The sequence below is a fragment of the Myzus persicae genome, unplaced genomic scaffold (genome assembly GCF_001856785.1).
Source record: "Myzus persicae strain clone G006 unplaced genomic scaffold, MPER_G0061.0, whole genome shotgun sequence".
Classification (NCBI taxonomy): domain Eukaryota; kingdom Metazoa; phylum Arthropoda; class Insecta; order Hemiptera; family Aphididae; genus Myzus; species Myzus persicae.
This window is the reverse complement of record NW_019101374.1, coordinates 53,124-74,848: the sequence shown is the minus strand read 5'-3', so window position 1 is coordinate 74,848 and position 21,725 is coordinate 53,124. Positions and strand designations below refer to the sequence as shown.

Below are 21,725 nucleotides of genomic sequence, written 5' to 3'. Positions count from 1 at the left end.
AGTATGACCAATCCTGCACGCTATACAGCTATATTAGTAGGTACGTAGTATAATTTGTATTATTTGGTTTTGATCTATCCAATAGCCCTGCAATCGATATGAGTATGGAGTAGGTGTATGTAGCGATATCTAATAGAAGTTGTCAATATAAATGACTGGATGAAAAACAAATTGCTTATATATTATGCCAATGCCTAATATTAATCTGCACGAATAAACTGAAATTCATTTTTTAAAGTACAGCTAGTTGCCCACCATCCACATTATACACGGTCCTTTAAATAATTATTTCAAAATAACCATTACCTAGTAGTTATTACCTATGTTAATTATGTTAATTGACAAATAATTTGGTCAATCGAATAGTAATTTATCATGTTTGATACATAATAATTAATAACATTATAACAAAATATATTCGTATAAGTAGGTCTATTCTTTGATTTTAATTGTTTATATTAACTAACATTTTGATACCTAATAAGTTATATTGTTATAATATATATTATTAATGGTCTAATAAAATGTTTGCACCCCCTGTCATAGTATGTTAGGTATTGCTGGTATGAGTGAAAACATGCAAGTACAAGAAAAAGCATATTTAACTTAAAATAAAGAATTGTAAAATGTTTTTTTTTCTACAGCTTATGAACGACGAACAGTGTGCAAAGTATATCGACGGAATAGCCGTTCACTGGTACTTAGACTTTATCGTCCCTGTCAAAGTTTTGAATGAAGTGCACAAAAACTTTGGTGACAAGATCATAATGAACACTGAAGCATCGCAAGGTTTGTTAATGTGAGAGGGTCTTAGGTTTTTGTTATTAAACTCTTAAGCATACTCAAATAGGTTATGACTAATGGTGGTAGGTACATTATAGTCCTCGCGGCAGTAATGCGAAAGCAGTTCCCGCGGCGCCGTCGGTTCAAACACGAAAAAAAAAAAAAAGGTACATTATAGTCTATAGAACTATATAAATCCAGTTTTCGGAGGGGACATTTTTTAATGCTATTAGATAATAAACTATTATTTTAAATTATAGTGACTTGTGACTATCATAATTTATACAACGCCCAAACAATTATGCTGTATAATATACAGCACTATATGCAGTGTGATATGTATAATCGAGATTCGAGGCATAATTTTATATTTATTATAATATATACGTTAAAGCGATAAAAACGGTTTTGGTAATTTTATTAAATCAATTTTCATTATCCAGGTGACAAGCCGTGGGATTTCGTCAAAGTGCAATTGGGAAGTTGGGCCAGAGCTGAAAATTACGCGAACAACATCATCGACGTAAGTAATACATTTTATTTTACACTTAGGTGAATATTATAAATTATAATATCAGTATATCGTATACCTACATTTTGTCGTTCAGGCCAAAATTAGTGCATTCTTAGCCGAATTTTATCGAAACACTCCAGGCACTCAGCCTTGTCAATTAATGGAGTAATGTCGATATGTTTACACCTATATATACGAGTACGCGGATAGTAGGTATGGGGTATAGGTCATTAAAGTATAATATTACACTATATATTATTATATTACATTTCACCGGAAAAATCAAAATTCAAATCTGAATTATGTTTCAAGTTTCAATGAAAAAAAAGTTGAAATAACCTAATTAGACCCTATTTCGACTTCTATCTGTAATTGTATAATGGTAAAGATAAGGTAAACATCTTACTATTTTGTATCATTTTGGTATCGTCTTACTACTATCATAGACGCTTCCGCAACGAATGTAGCTGTAATGCTGTATAAGTATAAATGTCAGATTAAAAATATAATAGATGACGTAGGTATAATTTATACGCAATTGTATAAACACCTGACATCATATCGTAATATCATTACCCTTTTAGGAGGGTTTCGATGGAGTTTCGCTGATAGATTTGTATGTTCGTTATTCGATATACATGTACACCTGTAATATATGTCTACCTATATGAAAATCAAAAAGTTTTTTTAAAATTTGATTTCAGGATTTAAATCATTGGGTGCAAGGATGGGTGGAGTGGAATTTAGCTTTGGACATGACGGGAGGTCCGACCTGGGTGTCTAACTTTATCGATTCGCCCATAATTGTTGACAAAACTAAAGATGAATTCTACAAGCAACCAATGTTCTACGCCATTGGACATTTTTCAAAATTTATTTCCAGAGGGTCCACGCGCATAAAGTTAACACAGACTTCCGTTGTGAAGTCTGTTGGTTTTAAAAGGCCTGACGGAGCCGTGGTTATTGTTCTGTACAACAGGTAACTATATTCATTAATCTATTAACCATTAAGTATCTACCTATAAGTATTCATTATATTGGGTACATAACTATGCATTTATTATAAATATACCTACGACTTACTAGTTATTAGTATTAGGCCCTCCTCACACGGGGATACTCAAAAGAAACTGCAATCGCCTAGATACTAGGAGACTAGGAAACTGCGCATGTGTGTTTGAATGGTGACCAACCTACTCAGTAAAACGCAGAATTCACATACAGGTTTCTGTACCCATTTTTACCCTTAGTAAAAAAAAATAGTCTATAATTTATTTTCCAAATATTGTAAATACAATACTTACCTACTTAAATAATCAAAGCTAGTATTCTACTGTATTTATTAAATATTTTATTTATTAATACTTATTCCCAAGTTTGAGCTACATCGTTTGATGGCTATACGGATAACAACTACCTATATTGACGGTTGTGCGAAGTCAGCAGAGTAAAGTAAATATTATACTTAGCATAACGAAAGACATTAGAGCATTATATTCATCCAGAGTTCCTTAGTATGTGGGTTGGTGTTGGCTCAGAACTTCACTATTGAATCGGACACATGTGTATGTGTATCTTATATATTAAGTTTGTAGTCACACAAATGATTATTTAGTACCAATGTACCATTGATTTTAAAATCAATGATAGTAGGTACCTACCCACATAATATATACAATATGCCAAGTAAGATGTATTCCTTATGAGTCATAAGTTATGACCAATAATTTTGTTAATAGTTATTAGTTTCAAGTTTCAAATATCACACATTTTCACAACCGTGATCCGTTACAATATAATTTTCTGCAGTGATGTGATGAATAGGTAATAAAGTATTAAGTAGGTGCCTAGTTAAAAACTGAAATTGCAATATTGAATATGTGTTGTCTTCGTGTCGATATCCATTAATGAATCACTATTCCTTTTAAAGTCAATATAATTAACTAATTATTATATAGAATATTAAAGGTCAACTGAATTCACTCTAATATTAAAGGTAATGAGAGAGGGTTGGCTCTGCTAAACGTTAATTTGAGTATTTAGTATGTTGAGTGTGGGTCAGTGAGAAAAAACCAATACACAGTGATAGACGATAGTGCCACTTGCCATATCAAAATATTGTGATAATTCTTATTATTATTCTTGTCATCAAACTAAATTTAATGTTTTATTTATAAAATATTTTGAAATATTTGAAAATACAAATCAGTTCATAACAAAATTGTAATAAATATAAATTGTCCTTTAAAATACCCAAATGTAACCCAAATCCCTATACAAATTACAATAAATATTGCTTAAATTAAAAATGGTGTCATCATTATTACCATGTGGTCAAATGGTATAATTGGGTGACCTCAACTGCATCAAAAAAAAAAAAAAAATAATATTGTGTTTATCTTAATCAGCAACTTAATTCTTCAGATTATTCATTTATAAATTATTAGTTATTACTATATGAAAAAAACACTTATAAAAATTTAAAATAAAATTTAAAATTTACACTAGAAATACGATTGTTCTTCAATACAATTTTCTAGGTCTCACGTAAATAGACAGATATCATACCTATCTGTTGAACTATATAATATATATTAAAATGATTAAATAAATACATATTACATAACATATTGAATCTTTTTAATTCATAGGTAGTTATTGAGGTTTAGACAATAGATAAATAAATTATTATCGAGGAAAAGTAATTTAAATATAGATAACATAAAATATAATTTTTAATTATTTTAATTTTAAACTTTGATAGTAACCTTGAATTAGAAAGAATTAAAAGATTTGAATGAATTATACAGGGCATGTTTTTTTATAACATTAGTATGATACAGAGCATTTTGATTATATTTTAATTACTGTTATTAGTTGGGACGATCTTGTATAATAGTGATTGTTTGAAACATTCAAGTTTAACTCTCACAAAAATATTTATGTTTTCAGGAGGAACAAACCAGTCAACATTTCTATCAGGGACCCACAACGAGGTGTTATAGGTCTCAGTTTACAAAAACAATCTATAAATACACTAATATTTTGGTGATATAATCGATAATAGTTTTACTTATAAGTTATTTATATTCTATAATGTTTGATATAAATGATAAATGGTATAATATTAAAAGTATTCATTAATTATTACTGAATGCTGTTACTTTTTATTTGAATTAAACGACTGTTATATTTTTTAATCTTAATTATTTTATTTTCCAACATATAATGACTAGATACATTCATGTTCAACAATTTATTTAGAAATAAGTTATAGTTCATAAAATAGTTAATAGTATATCATGTCCAAACGGTGTTTCATATTATATCCTTAATTAATTAACAAACAGTGGTATTGAATACAATAATTTCTTTGCTACTATGTAATTATTGGTATGTAAACAATATTGATAAAACATTAAATCATACTAAACCATTATCAATTATAAAGGCTTAGTATATAAAGGCTGAAAATTAATTTTTTAATCATGCTCTGGATAATACTGTTGGAAATTTGAATACACTTCTTCAGCAATTTCTGTTGACGATGTAGCTAATATCCTTCGATGCATCAATTCAAAATCTTTGCCTGAGTATTATACGATATAATTATTAATGTGGTGTATAATTACTTCATTTTATTAATACATTAGATCAGTAGTTCTCAACTTTTTTATGTTATAGGCACATTTTTAACAATGTTAATTTTAAACTGTTATACTAAAATCACAAATAGTAGAATACATTGATATCTAACGATTATTAGTTCATCATTTTATATCTTGGCTGCTAATGATAAGCGTAATACAATATAATTATCATTATTAATAGTAAAAATTAGGAACTGGGAAATTTATATTTTAATTAAATATGATAGGGACATAGGGTTATGGCACACTTATGTGCTGCGAAACGCCAGTTGAAAACTACTGAATTAGATAATTATAAAATTAAGTACCAGCTGGATCGATCACAGTACCCCCAGCTTCTCTCACAATAATATCTCCTGCTGCCATGTCCCAAGCATGGAGACCCATTTCCACGTACAGATCAATGGCTCCTCTGGCTACTTGAGCTAAATTCCAAGCAGCTGAACCAGCTGAACGAACACTAAAAAAATTGGAATGTCAATCTTTATTCAATGATTTCAAAGACTTATTGTTTGAAGGGAAAATAATAAGAATCTACCCATGGGCATTTGTTGCTAAATAATTTATGTTGTGGTTCACGATATTCCTGAACTCTACAGTTCTTACTGAACCAAATTCTACAGCGACCAAAGCATCAGTAAGTTCTAGAAAACAACAATAAGGTAGTATTCTGTTTTTCAAATAAACTTAAGTGTTTCTTAAAATACTTACTTTTAACGCCACTGACTTTGATAGGTTCATCATTTAAAAATGCACCTTCACCTTTGATTGCTCTGAAAAACATGTCCAATATGGGATTGAAGATAACTCCCAACTTAACATCACAGCCAACAACCAAACCAATGGATACGCAAACATTTGGATAACTGTGCACAAAATTGGTGGTGCCATCCACAGGATCAATAACCCAAGTTGGAGCACATGTCAATTCTTCTTTAATGCCGGCAGCAAATGATTCCTCACCAATGAATCTTAAATTTTATGATAAGTTTTGTTATTTGTTATTAAGTGATGAGTGATTTACAATATAATGGTTGTAAAATGATATACTTATGATGCGGATATTTTTGTTTGATTCCCTCAATAAGTAATTTTTCTACTTCTTGATCTGTTTCAGTGACAAAGTCAATTGAGTTATTGGCTTTAGTTTCAATTGTTTTTTTCTTATCGATTCGAGATTTTATAATCTAGAAATAAATGTATAATATATTAATATTTAAACATATTTGAGAAAGTGTATGATAAATTATGTACTAAATAAACTAAGGGGTTAAAGAGGACACACCATAATTGTAAATAAAATAATTTAATGAATCATAAATTGGAAATTTATAATCTATGATAAATGTAAATGGGCATTAATAATATAATAATTAAGTTACGAAAAAATTAAAATTAAATATAAATTATTTTATTAGAACATTCTTTTGAAAATCAAAATATTTATTCTTACTCATACAAGTATGAAAAATGTTAACTATTTCAAATGACTATAAGTAGATTTATTACCATATAGATAAATATAAGTGATAAGTATGCAATTTGTGGTTAAATTATTTTCAGTACAATCATATTTTTCACGTGTCCTTAAAATTTGGTACATTATTATAGTCAGTATACATAACTTTTGAGTAAAAGAAAAAACCTAACCCATAACCTATGAACAAAAAAAGTTTTTAATTATCTATGAGACCCTCCAGGATATCTCTCCCTTCTTATTTATTGGCAAAAATCAATATTGGAGGTAATATATACTCAGTGTTTGGAAAGAACGTCATTCCTGAATGGACATTCACAAGTTCAGGTTCATATTTAGTGGAAGGATAGGTGAATGTCACTCTTTCTTTTTAAACTGAATGCAAATGATATTTACCTAAATTTGAATAAATTGAACAATTTTTAAGAAACTAAATTTATTTTCAATTTAATAAATATTTGTTTAAAATATACAGATTAATTATAATATTATATAATAACATTTTATTGCACTATAATTGTCGAGTTATAATAGAAGTATAAGTAATTTAGTTATACTAAGTACCTCTAATAAAAAAAAAAAAATATTTTCTTATACTTCCTATTATAAAAAATAAAAAAATTAAAGGAACAACCTAGTAAATGAATCCATTTTTAATTGAACGTTACGAACACTGGTAATACCTACTGTCAATGAATTGATTACCTAATAATTATTGTCGAAACTCACTTAAATGATAGGTCAGCAAGTTTTTTTTACCGGGACTATGTAATTTTTTCTGTAGTTTGTTTTACAAAATATATGATATACTCTATAAATTATCGTATTCAATCAATTAATAATAGAGAACCACCACTGTAGTAATATCGAAAGAATTACAATATTACAACAATGCCAGTTGGTTTCAGAAATAAATTGGCGAGATTGGACCGTCGAATACTGACATAAATCGCATAATTTAATTAGTTCTAAATAATTGATTTTTTTCCAATCACCTTGCCGGCGTGTCGCGCGAGTCTCGTAATCAGCTCTAGGCATTCGTGCAGATTGACCTCTTCGTTTGAACCAGACATGGTAGTTACTAGTTATTTACTTAATTAAAATGTTTGAAAGTCGTAGGCTGTAAACAGTATGAACTATGAAATCCAAAAAAAGTATATACTGTAAATTGTTGTAGGAGCAACTGAGCAGTTCGGGAGACGGAGGATATTAGAAAACCGTACGAACGGATGAGTCAACACTCAACACTCAACAGCCTACGCCCTACAGAAGTGAACTAGAGTCTAGAGATTAGAGAATCGCAGAGCCTTAACACTGCAGCGCCATAGATAACGAATTACAAAACTATAAAAAAAATAAATAACCTATGATACGCCGTTCGTCCGTACATCCGTTACTAAGGTAGTGGTTTTAGATAAGTAGATTACCAACATGTCCGATTATAATTCTAGAACCCGTATTAATACAATATTAATTATAGCGCAGAACAATACCTAATTAATTCACCCACAATGATATTACACGTAAATAATATTATGTCTGTGAATTTATCCATAAACTATACTCCCCAAAGTAATGCGATTCGTTCTGTCAGACGCCGGAAGCCTGAATATCCCGTGGAAAAAACGCGATTTTTGACCGGACGCATCCGTCGCGCTTGAACGGTACGTTGTGTTTGCAGTTCGCACTGTCGACGGCACTGTTTGCTGCGTCAGACACAATATTGATAAAAGGTACACCGTTCGAGAAAACGGAAAACGACGCGTATCGCCGTATCGCCAGAGTTCCGATTTGTTCGATCATTTGTCCGGTCCGGACCGTTTGGATGTCTGTCGTCACGGTGGTAGCAGCTCGCTTCTGACAACTGGTAGCCCGGCAAGCGGAGCCTTCGTCGAAAACGTCTCGATGTACGCCGACATATTCGACCCGAGGTAAACAGCACGGTCCCGTGAGCACCGCATCGTCTCGCCACAGTCCGCTATCCTAATAATAGCAATAATAACGACTTTTTTTATGTTCAACTTTCGTCTTTCGGCCACAGCCACGACATTGGCCAATTTCCTTACCCCCCGCGGCAGGACTAGGTGGTCCTCAAAGTCTTCGACCGTAATATTGCTGTGTACTTTTCGCAGTTTAATGACAATATGGCCGTATGGGCCGTATGTATGTCAAGTTCATGATTCTTACGAATTGTCGTTGCTTCTTTGTAACATCGAACCAATAACATTAAAACAACATTGGCTAAAAAAATAAATCTTAATGATTATTGGCCCGTTTATTAGTTTTAATAAATATTCTGATAAATAACGGAATTATAAAATGCAATTGTTCTTAATTAATTATTGCACTGACTAGATATCTAGTATCATTGATTATTTACTTTGTCCCGCGAGATGGCTCACCTATTTTAGGCATCCTCACTCTGGGAGGTTGCTGCAGTGTTGTGATGCGAAGAAGAACCAATTTTTGTTAGGCCACAGACGGTGCTCGCGGTGTGTAGAGTATAGTTAATTAGCAATCTTGCTTAACAAGGTAAATTGCATCTTCTGAATAATTTATTTAACTTTGTTATGATTAATATTGGAGCTAATCTACCTATTATCAAATTTTGAAGTAAGAATATGAGGTTCACTAGTTAATATTCTTCAAAATTTGATAATATGTCAATTTGGCTTTATATTAAACATATTTGAGTTAAATAGATTATTTAATAGGCTATGTTTTGTAGGAGAGAGAACCCATACGTGTGTAACGCCCTCTTAAGAATAATAATTGTAACTATGGAAGAAGGTATTACTTTTTTTAATCTTAATTCTAATACGATAATGCAGTGAAACTTCCATATGACAAAGTCTCATGGGTGACACAACTAGTTTGTTAAATGGAACTAGTCAGACTATTTATAACTTAAAATAAAACAAATTAAATATTTTTTATTTATAGATAATGGTTTTCATTCATGCCAAATTAATTGTCGTGTTCAATTCAAAATTGTTGTGATATTATGGTCGATGATTCAGATTACCAACAGTTAAATACCAATGCAGATACCATGTTAGACAATGATTGTGAACCTGGTAATTTATTTTTAAATTTTATATACACCAACAGCAATGGTAAGAAAAAAACATATATTTAAATTAAAAAAATATTTATAAATGTTTATTTCAGTTTCCGTAAATGAACAGGAAAGAAATAACTTTGATGGCTATGAAAACAATGATGTAGTGCAAGAAATTTATGATTCTGATATGAATATTGAGCACCCTAATAGTAAGTTATGTAACATAAAAAATTGCAATAATTATGAGTTCAAGAAAACAAGAAAATTTTCATTTTTTTAAAATTTTTGTGTTCGTGTTTTAGGCATTTGGGATGATATTTCAATTCGTTACTTAATTTACTGTTGGAGTCAATTGAGAGATCAGTTTGCAAACTGCCCAGATAAAAATAAAAAAGCCCTTTGGGAACATGTGTCAGAACGTTTGGTTGATCATGGTTTTTATTTTGATGCCCAAGCATGTGACACTAAATGGCGTAGTCTTAAGAAAGTATACATGTACAATAAAACACGTAATTCTAAAAAAGATGGTAATAAACACCCAATTACTTGGAACCATTATTCTGAAATGGATAAGGCTATTAAAGGCATTCCATATGCCATTTCAGGTAAAATAATGTATGAGTTATAAGTATTTTAAATTTCATACTAAATATTTTTACAGATTCTGAAAATGATAATGATGATGATGTTGATAATGATAATAACGATGAAAATGAAGATGATGTTGACTTGACAAGAGAAAATACAGATAATATCGGGGAATATGAAAATGAGGATTCATCTAGTAAATAATACATTTAATTATTTAGGCTAATTTTATTATACTTAACCATGTCTTTTCTTAAAGGAGGATATGTTGAAAAATCTCAGTGGACAGTCGAATCATCTAGGCAATTGATTCGACTATATAGTAAAGACAGAAAGAAATTTTCAGCCGCCAATCAAGGTGAAAAACATTTGTTATGGGAAGATATTGCACTACAGTTTTCGCAGTTAGGATATCAATTTTCAGCGAATCATTGTAACGATAAATGGCGTAATTTAAAAATGACCTATAAAAAGAATAAGCAAAGGGCTATTAAATATGGAATAGAATATGTTAAATGGACTTATTTTAAAGAAATGGACGACATTTTTAAAAACACTCCAGAAGAATGTAAGAAAACCAATGTCAATACATCTAAATAGCATTCAAATTAACTTATATTCTTTTTCTATAGCACCAGAACTTAATGATATAATTACAGTATCTTTAATTGATGATGATGAACTCAATGACATTAAAAAAGAAAATGAAGGTTATATTAATATTAATATTGTTGATGGAACCCATGAAAATAATGAGGAAGAACCTACGGAGCTCCCTTCTAATGGTAAATTATCAATAATTATAATTAGATACATATTTGTGTATAATTCAATCCTAAAAAAAATTGCTTAGATTATACAGATGTATGGACCGAACCAGCAACTAAATGTTTGATTGAGTTGTGGGGTCTTTACCGTCCACGGTTTCTGACGGCATTACAAGGCCAAAAACGCTTACTTTGGGATGAAATAAGTAATCAGTTACGTCAAAGTGGTCACAATTATTCTGGTCTAGTATGTGATCGTAAATGGCGTCTTTTAAAAGCAAATTACATGAAAAGAAGAGAAAAATACAAAAAATTAGGAGTGAACAGCGTGAAGTGGCAATACTACCACGATTTAGACAGGTTACTTGGTGTACCTGCTGAAAGCAGTAAGATGTTATACTCCAATTACACTATTTATGTGTTGCTCATATTTCAATTTTATGTTTTCAGTTTCCTGGAGTATGGACTCAACTATGTGCTTGATAGATTGCTTCGATAAGCATAAAGAAAAGTTTATGAATGCAGCAACTGGTGAAAAACTCTTGATATGGAGAAAAATATCAGAAGAAATGTCTCGGAATGGTTTTAATTATACTCCCAGAGCTTGTGACAATAAGTGGCGTACACTGAAAAACCGATATAACAAAAACAGAATGCGAACAAACAGGAATAAAAAAGTAATTTGGGTGTACTACAATAAAATCGATTCTGTACTTAGAGGTAATTTCTTCTTATTATTTTTTAAATTCTTGAATTAGAAATAATAATATTTTGAACTTTTAGAAACTAACAAACAGGTTCTAAAAGAAGAATCAGATAATAGTGACATCAATAATCATTCAAATGAGGTTAATGAACACAATTACATCAGGACTTCTAAACCATGCTGTTCTAATAAAACAAATTGCATTAGTGAACTGCAGACAACATTTAAGCTAAGAAATAAAGAATTTGACCAAAGGTAATAAATGGAAGTTTGGGATTAATTTAATAATGAATATAATTTTTTTTTGTCTTTTAAGGTTGAAGGAAATGGAGGAAAATTTAAACAGACGAGAAAAAATATTTGAAGGACTTCAACAGCAAATGTTAGATCATCTGAAAAGGTCAAATGAATTAGAAACACAAAAGTTGAGATTGTTAGAACAGTTAGTTTCAAGATTACCACCTCATAGCCCATAATTTACTAACACATAAATCAATAATGTAATTAGGATATTTTTCCTGTATATAATTGTTAATTTGTAATTACAAATTTATTTTAATTCAATTTTTTCTTAATTGGTTATGTTTATTTACTCAAATTACATCTTACATATTTGTACAATGTTATATAAACAATTCATCTGTTGTTTATGGAACTGGATATCTAATTTTGGTGCATATTTCTCGACGTTTTGCAAGACTTAACTCATCGTAATAATCACATTTGAAAGTGCAGCACTCGTAAGGTTCACAGCAAATGTCATCGTCGTTGCCTAAACAAAGATTGTGCAAGCAACAAGCAGCAAATATTAGGATGGCAAATTTGTCCTGTCCCCATAAATCTAAGCACCTATCACAAGAAAAAAAAAATAACAGTTTATTAATTGATGTCAAGTTAGTGATGGTATTTGATTTTGAACGTACAACAGTCTTGAGAACCGCCCTAATAGTTTTCCAAATGCCATCCTTATTATGTTCAATGGTACCTCAATGGCTTCATTATAGATGTTTTCTGATAACGTATTAAAAGTATGACGAGAAAATGGAGTCATCAAATTGGGTAAAAGAGGGAAACAGCACTGTCCAACAATATGACTTTTGATATTTGGAAAAAGTGTGTCTGGATCATTAAGAATCATTTCAGCTAATGGACTCTCTAGGAATGTTGATGTGGTAACAGATGATTTGAGCAAATAACTGGTGAAAACGTTATAAAACTGATAACTGTTGTTGCATACACACTGCAAACATATAGCATTCAATATTAATGGGTTACACAATATTATTGTAATTTTTTCCATTGGACTTCCTGCCAGTTTTTTTTTTTTTTAATATTAAATAAATAAAGGTATAATTTAGTAGTCTAACCTGAATGGCAATTGAAGATCCATCTCTGGTATGTTTGGATGGATTGGCTGTGCAAGTTTTTTTCAAGTCTACCATTCCAATGACGCCTAGTATGTCAGGAAAACAATTTCCAGGCATTTTGTTAAATGCTTCAATTTCAGATTCGGCTTGTTGATTAATCGGCCAATAAATAACTTCACCCATACGTTTAAACAATGTGTTTGTGACATCATTAACACATTTATGAGCAGTGCTAATAGCGATATTAAATTTTGATCCAATCTCCCTAAATAAAACAAAATAACATTTATAAGTACAGAAAGTTCAATGTGTCTATGCATTAAAGCAGGGGCATCATTTAGTTTAGAGTGTTTTTTACCCTTTACTTTTAAAATAGTGTCCTAAAAGACTGCCGAAATAATGCACAATTAATCATTATTTATATAATTGAATATCAATTGTATTTTTATATTGACAGTTGAAGTAAATAAACAAATTTCATTAGAAAGAGAACCAATATAATTTACAATGTTCGAAATGGATAGAAACTTCAATACGAAGAAGAATTATGGAAATAGTCACATTTATGCACCATTATAAGTGATGATTCATCAGTTCATCACTAATGAAAGACTAAACAATTAAATGATATCATGGTACTTATAATGTTGTAAAATAAGAAGTTAAAATTATCAATTTAAGAGAGATGTATTTAGTAAACTTAAAAATCCCCGGTGTATTCACTTTTTAAAAATATAATAATTAAGACAAATATATGAGAAACCTAGTATTAAATTTTCAAGTTTTTGAATTTTGTAGATTTTTTAAAAATTATTTTTGATAAAAATTTTGTGTAAGTGTAGTAAATAAGCATGGAAACTTAATGCAAAGTTCCTCATAAGTTTTTAATGGATGCTCAAAAATCTTAAAGATAAATGGGAATTAATATTTTTTTCGATACATTTAAAGTTCAAATTTTGACGAAATTCATCAACATCCCAAAAATTTTCAAAATTGTTTTCTGTATAATTCATAAAGGTATTTTTTTGTAGCTTAAACTTTAATAGAAAATTCCCAATAAGTTCTTCTTAAATAAAAAAAAAAATCCACCTAAGAATTACGCTGAGCAATGAGATATTTTCGATTTTTATTTATTGTTTTTTAACTATTAAATTTGATTATTTATTCAAGTATGCTAGGATGACATAACGTCTGCTTAGAATCGTTTTTTGTATGCAATGATTTATTGTTGAATAATTTTAATTCAAATAAAACATATCCATTATGACATACTCAACATCTACTGTACAGAAGTGTGGTACCTACTCGTTCACCCTTTTTTTTTTTTTAATAGATATTTTAAATAAATTTCAAATTTGGACAAAAGTAGATACTTAAAGGAAGAAAAATTATTTTGATTTTAGTAGTACTTGATCTTTGTATATTATTATATTTTATACAAACAATGAGTTTTTCAGATGAATTTGTTTTTGGAAGAAGTAAATTCAACCTTCTTTATTACTTATGTCTAATAGTAAAATAAATAACTTTAATAGCAATATCATAAAATATAAGATATATATATATATATAAATATGATCTATAGAAAAAATGTAGATGGATATATTTCATATCTATTTGTATATAACCTGCTTGAAACCTTGCACACCGGTTAAAAAACTGAAATGATGCTCTTTGCCTAATACAACAAATAAATTAATGATTTATCAAATAAAAATTATATCATGTACTTGTAACTTAGAACAGTTCCTAAGTATGTGAGAGTAACCAGCAATTGTTTTTCAACATCAGATTCAGTCCTTTTATATGCCATACTTCCAAATTCTTGCATTAAATGACTGCAAACTATCTAAGACATTTATACAACACACTTGATATAGTTCTGACATAATGAGAATGTGTTCCATTTTAGATAAATGAATTAAATTACTTGAAATGAGCTTCTGGTGATGAAAAATTGACTTTTGAAATTTGACTCTTCTAACTGTGTATATTTTAAAATCAATGGAAGAATAGGTGATGACATTTCTCTGTCCTTGTGTTCATCTGTTTCCTTGTGTTCATCTGTTTCCTTGTGTTCATCTGTGTCCTTGTGTTCATCTGGGTCCTTGCGTTCATCTGTGTCCTTGTGTTCATCTGTGCCTTTGTGGTCATTTTTATTATTAGCTTCCAGGGGCTCGGGTGAAGGAGAAATATTGACTCCCATACATGATAATAAACAATCAACTTCTAACTGAGTGTTTATCACCTTGGAGTGCAATATCGTGTTGAGTAATTTTTTATTATCTAAAAACATAAATATCAAGTTATAAGTTAAGGTTATTGCTGCTTGCATACTATGTATACAAAATAAATATTTATACATACATAATATATATATAAATATATATTAGAAGGTGATTAATTTAGTACCTAGATTGATTTTTGTGGCGTCTGGTGGTAACGAAGTTTGAAATACATTCAGCTTTGACAACCATGTCATACCAAACAAATCGCGCAGTTAATGACAAAAGTTGGGAGAATAAACAGATTTGCATTGCTTTTATTTATATATTTTTTTATATCTAAGCACAAACAAAAATGAATAAATCGAGTTTCATCATTTATTATTAGCAGATTAATATATATTATTAATGTAGAATGTAATGATCTCAGTCGACTGATAAAAACAAATATAACTAGTGATATTTCATAAAGTTAGTTCGATACATATCAAAATGTTTGTTTTACACATCATATAAAAAATAAAAATTTCAATCGAAAATATATTACTGTTATTATAGTTGAATGATTGAAAATATGTAGAACACTGAGTACTCAAACTTAGCACCTCAAATATACGATTATTTTAAATTTTACTTTCAATCATTGAATATTGACAGTTATCACAACAGACTTAAAAATTCTAAAACCAATAATGTCTTATTAACACCTACATAATAAATATTAATTATAATTATATTGTACATAATATATCTTCTGGTTAATTTTAAAGTTGTTAATAGTTAGTACTCAGTTTCAGAGACATCACTTTAGTCTTTAGGTATAAATTAAATATTTTATCGGTTATAAAATTGTTAAACATTTAGAGAATCAATTAAATATTTATTAAATTTTCCAGCACCTTGATATAATGTTTACTATTGTGGTTTTCTTACAAATCAAATCAATTATATCTGTTAATTTCTAAGGATATAAAACATTTATTACAAGGGTAGCTAACCCTATTTAGTTGGGAGTGTTGGGACTGTTGGGAGCAAACAGCGAAGAAGGAATTGGATGTTCAATTTATCTACAGATAATGGTTTATCAAACAACATTTATCTAACAAATAAAAGAAAAATGAAGCATAAAATATTCATATTTCACTTGTATTTTGGAAATACATAGAAATAAATTGACAAATGTTTACATAAAAAAAATAATTAAAATATAATTAATACTATATGAGGGGTAACACGAGGTTAATAATTTTATAGTAAGGTAGTATTCTAATGAAACATTTTAAAAAGTAGATATACAGTTTACCTAAAAAGAAAACTTAAGATTGTATAGGCAAAAAAATACCATTGCCTACATTTTTACAGTTAAAGTTTAATTCTATTAAGTTTATTCTTCGTAGTATACATAAATGGCATAAGTAAAAAAAGTAAAATTGTTAAATTATCACAAAATAAAAAAATATCACAAAGTTCGTTTCGAAAGAAAACAATAATATTATAATTAAAAGTACATGAAAAAATTGAGACCAAATATTCAGTTTTTATATTATTTTGATAGAAGTAGAAAAAAATCTTAATGTTGCTTAAATTTAAATTAAAAAAACTAAGCTAATTAAAAATTAAAAAATGCATACGCTAGTATTAGCTATTATTAATCTATTATAAACATTGTACTTATTTTTAAAATTATTTACATTTTTATTATTTATTTAGAAATATTTACATAATAATTATACTAAAAATTTAATAGAAATTCATAAACTCTTTATGGTAGAATAATAGATATGCAGGACTTCTCAATATGTCTTCAAATTGTACTAATCTAACAACATTGTCATTACATTGATACCAAAGACCCATGTGTTGTATGTAAGACAAATAATGTCCTCCGTTTAGTAAACCTTCATGACAAATCACAGCATACAGTTTATAGATGGACTCACGTGAAGCAAAACATTCATCAATGAATGCACTACCAGTCACAGATTTTTTCTTTATAAATTTGTTCATATCTAATGTTTCTGGGAATTCGACAAATGTAGTAATCTTATTTGAAACATTGTCTGATGGCTGTCCAAATCTTTTTAAAATGAAACATAAAACCACTGGCAAATGTTTTAAAATAAGCTGTTTGGTCGATAACTTTTTTGTTTGGCAATTTGTGCAATCTAAATCGTTCAACAACTCTATCTGTCCAAATTGTTCTAAGCATGCAATTAATGTAATATTAGTTGGATATTTTCCTTTTTCATCCATTGAAAAGTATATAGGAATATCATTAATTATGTCAATTTTAGATGACACATTGTTACAGCTCTGGCAAACAATGTCACTTTGCAAGACGCCTTTAAAAATTTTATGGATAATACACTGGCAGTTTTCCAGATGTTTTATATCCTTGTCATTTTCATTTTGTATTATCGTCTGTTTATGTATGATATCCAATATGGCTATGAAACATTCGTGTGCATCATGTTGTAAAGCTGATGCCATGTACCAAGTGTTATCCCAAAATATTTTTAACAACTTTTGCAAGCTAATCACATTAACTTGCAACATGTAAGATTGCTGATATATTCTGCCAATTTCACATGTAATACAACGACTAGGCTCCTTTAAAAAGGGACATACGTGTTGGTCAGAAAGAACATAATTCCGTAACATTGGGGTATGCATTAATACCTGCAGTACACTGTTTAAAAAACATGTATTACCCAAATTGATGAATCCCGGAACCGGAGTAGCACTATCAATATATTCGATCTCTTTACTTTTTCTAAGCAAGACAATGTCTTTTGTCTCTAAGGATTTATTTCTATAACAATACAAATCCTTATTCAATGTGTTTGATAAAGTCATAATGTCACCATCATAGGTATAGTCATCACAGTGAGCACAGAAAATATGACTAAAGGTTAGGTTTACACCAAAACAATGCTCAGTTTTCTTAAAATGTTCAAGAAAGTGCGTAGGACATGCAAAACATACACAATATAAACATGACAATAATCGCGCACCTTCAAATTTACACTCATGACATGATGCCAGTTTTTTTTTAGCACGTATTGAATCATTAGACTGACAGGATATAAAGTTTAAATGAACAATACGATAATTTTTCAATAATTCCTCATTCTTTCTTTGGACCAAATGTTCACAACCAATAACTGAATCCATTTTAATGTAATAATATTGATAAACGTTTAAATCAATAACTTACTATTGATGTTAGCTAATCTCATTGATTGGCTTAAATGCACAAAGTTGAATAATTCCTTTTTACTCTGCCCCAGCTCCAACAATAAGTATTCAGATAAAATGTCATCAGAACTTTTGTCAGCTAATGTTTTGTAATCTGTAAAAATATAGATAATGTTAGTTAAAGATTGATTTTAAAATAATCAAATATTTAGTAAATAAATACACCATACATTTATATCTTTAAAAATTGGTTGTTTATTTTAAAAATAAGGTATTCTAATATATTTTAAACTAACTCAATAATTAAAATTTTTTTTTTGTCCTTTGAAGTGTTTTAAATTGTATCTGAGTATAACATAAGGCAAATTTATTTTTATTACCCTTGAGATTCAAGTTATTGAGACTTGACTACACCATATTTTGTTAAATATTATTAAAATTAAAATCTAACAAAAATATTTAAGTATAAAAAAACAACAGAAGTAAAGATAACATTTACTAAGTTTAAATTAAATGTGTTTATAAATGAAGTACGTACTGATAATAAAATATTTTATTGACATTGGCACTGTTTTTGGTTTTTACACTTTATTTTTAATTCTGATTTAATTCTGTTGTTTTCTGAATTTCTGCCATTTAAAATTAAAATTAATTTACTTGAAATAAGGATAGGTATACTAATAAAAATAATAACAAGAAGAACTTGCATTTGATTCATACTAATAATAAATTTTGAACTTGGCTAACATTTCTAAGGTATAATAGAATTATCAACAAAAAGTAATTTCAAATATGATTATTAATATATTCAAGCTACCTTCAATTTGGATAATTAGTATGAATGTGAGTATTAAAGTGTATTCAAATTAGTATATTCGACACGAAAATGTTATCTGTCTGCATAGTTTAGATAACATTCCAGAATCATAAATTCATGAATTAAAAATGTTCATTATAAAATGCTATTATTAAAATGGAATATTTTTAATGGTTTTTCAAAATTAATTTGATTTATTAAAAGTATAGCTTAAGTTGTAATAAGGACAACCTTAATTCTATAGGATGCATCAACCATGATGCCATGGAGGTGTTCAAACTCTTTATCGAGTCTGTAGAATGCTGTGCGAATAAGACAATAATATAAATACAACATTCACATGATTAATGGTAATATGAATGTACACTATAGGTATGTGGGTAATGTCAACATAATGACTTGATCTCCAAGACTGTCTGAGAACCGTAGAAGTGGAACTCATACGGCTCTTATTAGCCTAAAAAGCGGTAGCAACACACACACTATTTAGTACGAAACCATAGTTTCTTCAACAGTGCTTTAAATTTTGTAGAAATGAATCCACATCAGCGAACGAATAAATTCATCTCGGTGGTCGTACTTACCCGTTATCGACTGTTGCTGCAGATCGACCGTGGCATTTGCTACGCTAGAATGACAGACGTCGCCGCGTCCAGACAATCTGTTACCATCACTGTTGTCGGACATCACACACACTCTTGAGTCACGAAATGCGCGCGCAGATAGCACAACTGGAGGCTGCCAAGTTCGCAAGGGTGGAAATAAAAAACAGCCGGGGAGAGATCGTCCACTCGGGAAGAAAATCCAAAAAAAACGAACGACTAAACGTACACAAACCGGCGGTGGCGTCGACTGTTATCACGAAACTCTCCGACAGCTGTCCACCCGCGTGCCAATGTTATTATTATAATTGTATGTATAATCTCAATTCTGGCGTACGCGAACGAATGTGTGTATATATAGTATAGATAAAAACTATTATTATTATACGTATTTATATAATCTACTACTTTAATTATACGTCACACACTACACGTAGTAGTGGTAGTAGTAGCAATCCGTCCGCAGCCGCGGCAGAGATAAACGAATATTATTGTAGCTGCTGGCCGGACGTAAACACGTCACAAGAGCACACACGCAGGCACGCGAGTGCGGGTGTCGCTGCCGGTCAGCTGCTGCTGCTGCTGTTGTTGTTGTTGTCGTCGCATAAAAATACTATGAAATTCCTCAGAGGAAAACGGCAGCGGCCAGCAGCAGCGACCGCCGAAAACCACGAGGAAAAACGAGCGAAAAAAATTACCGAAACCGTTTCGTCTCCAACAGAGAGGGATATTGTGTTCTGCGAGCAGTATAAGCGACGAAAATATCGTTAGCCACGGCCAATTTATTTTTAAACCCGGAGGATACCGCAACTGCCGCCTCACCCACCGCTGCGACCGAGAGCGGTACGTCGTCGTCTCTATGGGGCCGTCCCACTCCTCCTCTACCGCGGTCCTTCGCACGGCTGATACCGCAGTCACCTCCGCCACCGCAGCCGCAAACGCCGACTGGAGGGGACGACACCGTACGCATTTGTTTTGGTTCATCGTTTTTAATCAGCCGCCGCCCGTTCAGTGCGCGTATTGTGATAACGGTACTAGATTTTTCCGACGAGTTGTTTCCCCAACGCGCTGTAGTAGTTGTAGTAGTTACCTAGTTGGAATCGAAATCGAAAACCGAAACGTTTAGGTACGCAAGCAATTCGTCGGTTTTCCGGTTGTCGTCGTCGTCGTCGTTGTCGTGTTCTGCTGTCCAGTTTCAGTTGATATCCATATCCGTCTGTAGTTATTGGTCTGTTGGTTTTTTCCTGTCCGCTGACCAAGCAGCAACACCGTCCAGTTGTTTGGCACTCAAGTCTACAACTGAGGGCCGAGTTTTTCCATGGTAATCCCCCGGCACCGGGTAGGCTGACGGTTTACCCCATACAAGTTGCTGTTCCCTAGTGCTTGTCACCGGGAAGCCGCATTTGTGGTACTCAGCGGAACTCTGTTGGTTAACCTCAGACACCCACAGGCTGATCTAGGTTTTCTTTATCAGTACTTAATCATTTTCCACATTTTCACCATCATCCCATCTAGTGGATATTATGAAGACTGATAAAGGAAATCAAGTTTAGTACAAAGAATAGGTATTTGTTTGTAAAATGGTTGGTTTAGAATGGTTTTCCTTCCAGTTTACTTAAAAAAAAAACGTATCAGAGCAGTTGAAACTTTATTTAACACCTTGATTTCTCATAGCATTCGTTTTATACACTTACAGTTCACTAGTATTAACTTAATTATCTTGTTTAAGTATTTAGTATAATTAGTTATTCATTGTACTCCAGTCTATAATTTATTTCTAAGTATTTCATGTATTTTACCTTAATTGTGATGCTTAAATATTAAGTAAACTATGTAAACTAATTAGATGTAGAACTATTATTGTTATGTACCTGTTTGTAAATAATTTGTGACATCACAATAGATGTTTCTATGATTTCTCTACCATTTCCATCTAAAATAATGGCTATCAACAAACATAAGCAAAA

At 30.5% G+C, this 21,725-nt stretch overlaps 6 protein-coding genes across 11 annotated transcripts in view; 2 read left to right on the top strand and 4 right to left on the bottom strand.

The window, feature by feature from the left end:
* The window catches only part of LOC111028849 (glucosylceramidase), a 19,381-nt gene extending 14,665 nt beyond the window's left edge, over positions 1 to 4,716 (top strand). For both annotated transcript variants that reach the window (XM_022307612.1, XM_022307611.1), the window contains 4 exons: positions 645 to 789; positions 1,227 to 1,306; positions 2,002 to 2,276; positions 4,250 to 4,716. In XM_022307612.1, the coding sequence (XP_022163304.1) occupies positions 645 to 789; positions 1,227 to 1,306; positions 2,002 to 2,276; positions 4,250 to 4,349 (600 nt within the window). In that variant the 3' untranslated portion in view covers positions 4,350 to 4,716. The remainder of the gene's footprint in view (positions 1 to 644; positions 790 to 1,226; positions 1,307 to 2,001; positions 2,277 to 4,249) is intronic.
* Positions 4,490 to 7,704, bottom strand: LOC111028853 (inositol monophosphatase 1-like). The gene is made up of 6 exons (XM_022307617.1): positions 7,420 to 7,704; positions 5,998 to 6,134; positions 5,659 to 5,918; positions 5,486 to 5,591; positions 5,256 to 5,407; positions 4,490 to 4,886 (listed from the first exon to the last, which is right to left on the bottom strand). Exons 1-6 carry the CDS (start codon positions 7,495 to 7,497, stop codon positions 4,780 to 4,782), a joined length of 840 nt encoding a protein of 279 aa, XP_022163309.1. The 5' UTR covers positions 7,498 to 7,704; the 3' UTR covers positions 4,490 to 4,779.
* Positions 7,518 to 21,725, bottom strand: LOC111028851 (protein ALP1-like). Of its 3 annotated transcripts, XR_002603949.1 has the most exons (9): positions 19,741 to 21,725; positions 18,359 to 18,493; positions 14,847 to 15,202; positions 14,647 to 14,765; positions 12,917 to 13,181; positions 12,473 to 12,789; positions 12,159 to 12,398; positions 8,491 to 8,665; positions 7,518 to 8,407 (listed from the first exon to the last, which is right to left on the bottom strand). XR_002603949.1 is itself a non-coding variant. In XM_022307613.1 (7 exons), exons 1-7 carry the CDS (start codon positions 19,841 to 19,843, stop codon positions 12,197 to 12,199), a joined length of 1,497 nt encoding a protein of 498 aa, XP_022163305.1. In that variant the 5' UTR covers positions 19,844 to 21,725; the 3' UTR covers positions 12,114 to 12,196. The 3 variants fall into 3 exon arrangements, 2 of the variants coding, with proteins under 2 accessions (XP_022163305.1, XP_022163306.1); XM_022307613.1 differs by lacking the exons at positions 7,518 to 8,407; positions 8,491 to 8,665 and having other exon boundaries at positions 12,114 to 12,398; XM_022307614.1 differs by lacking the exons at positions 7,518 to 8,407; positions 8,491 to 8,665; positions 18,359 to 18,493; positions 19,741 to 21,725 and adding an exon at positions 15,329 to 15,535 and having other exon boundaries at positions 12,114 to 12,398.
* LOC111028848 lies at positions 8,211 to 12,113 on the top strand. 3 transcript variants are annotated; one of them, XM_022307609.1, is made up of 11 exons: positions 8,211 to 8,331; positions 9,368 to 9,540; positions 9,596 to 9,697; positions 9,791 to 10,093; positions 10,150 to 10,272; positions 10,336 to 10,644; positions 10,709 to 10,861; positions 10,930 to 11,229; positions 11,294 to 11,563; positions 11,627 to 11,804; positions 11,866 to 12,113. In XM_022307609.1, the coding sequence occupies exons 2-11, from the start codon at positions 9,429 to 9,431 to the stop codon at positions 12,023 to 12,025; spliced, it is 2,010 nt and encodes a 669-aa protein (XP_022163301.1). In that variant the 5' UTR covers positions 8,211 to 8,331; positions 9,368 to 9,428; the 3' UTR covers positions 12,026 to 12,113. The 3 variants fall into 3 exon arrangements, with proteins under 3 accessions (XP_022163301.1, XP_022163302.1, XP_022163300.1); XM_022307610.1 differs by having other exon boundaries at positions 8,246 to 8,355; positions 9,368 to 9,501; XM_022307608.1 differs by having other exon boundaries at positions 8,246 to 8,355.
* Positions 16,843 to 18,407, bottom strand: LOC111028852 (ubiquitin carboxyl-terminal hydrolase 22-like). Its single transcript, XM_022307616.1, has one exon. It carries the CDS (start codon positions 18,313 to 18,315, stop codon positions 16,882 to 16,884), a length of 1,434 nt encoding a protein of 477 aa, XP_022163308.1. The 5' UTR covers positions 18,316 to 18,407; the 3' UTR covers positions 16,843 to 16,881.
* Positions 20,981 to 21,725, bottom strand: part of LOC111028847 (E3 SUMO-protein ligase KIAA1586-like) — a 29,932-nt gene continuing 29,187 nt past the window's right edge. The window contains exon 3 of the mRNA XM_022307607.1: positions 20,981 to 21,209. Within this exon, the coding sequence (XP_022163299.1) occupies positions 20,981 to 21,209 (229 nt within the window). The remainder of the gene's footprint in view (positions 21,210 to 21,725) is intronic.

Bases quoted from the DNA above. Each gene is read 5' to 3' on its own strand.
- LOC111028853 (XM_022307617.1), bottom strand. From the start codon at position 7,497: ATGTCTGGTTCAAACGAAGAGGTCAATCTGCACGAATGCCTAGAGCTG. The intron at 5,919-5,997 runs GTATATCATTTT...ATAAAATTTAAG, and splicing joins CAAAAATATCCGCATCATAA to ATTCATTGGTGAGGAATCAT. The intron at 5,408-5,485 runs GTAGATTCTTAT...CAATTTTTTTAG, and splicing joins TTAGCAACAAATGCCCATGG to TGTTCGTTCAGCTGGTTCAG.
- LOC111028848 (XM_022307609.1), top strand. From the start codon at position 9,429: ATGGTCGATGATTCAGATTACCAACAGTTAAATACCAATGCAGATACC. The intron at 9,541-9,595 runs GTAAGAAAAAAA...TGTTTATTTCAG, and splicing joins TATATACACCAACAGCAATG to TTTCCGTAAATGAACAGGAA. The intron at 10,645-10,708 runs GTAAGAAAACCA...CTTTTTCTATAG, and splicing joins TAAAAACACTCCAGAAGAAT to CACCAGAACTTAATGATATA.
- LOC111028852 (XM_022307616.1), bottom strand. From the start codon at position 18,315: ATGGATTCAGTTATTGGTTGTGAACATTTGGTCCAAAGAAAGAATGAG.
- LOC111028851 (XM_022307613.1), bottom strand. From the start codon at position 19,843: ATGTCCGACAACAGTGATGGTAACAGATTGTCTGGACGCGGCGACGTC. The intron at 14,766-14,846 runs GTAATTTAATTC...TAAATGTCTTAG, and splicing joins TCACCAGAAGCTCATTTCAA to ATAGTTTGCAGTCATTTAAT. The intron at 12,399-12,472 runs GTACGTTCAAAA...TTCTTGTGATAG, and splicing joins GGGCGGTTCTCAAGACTGTT to GTGCTTAGATTTATGGGGAC.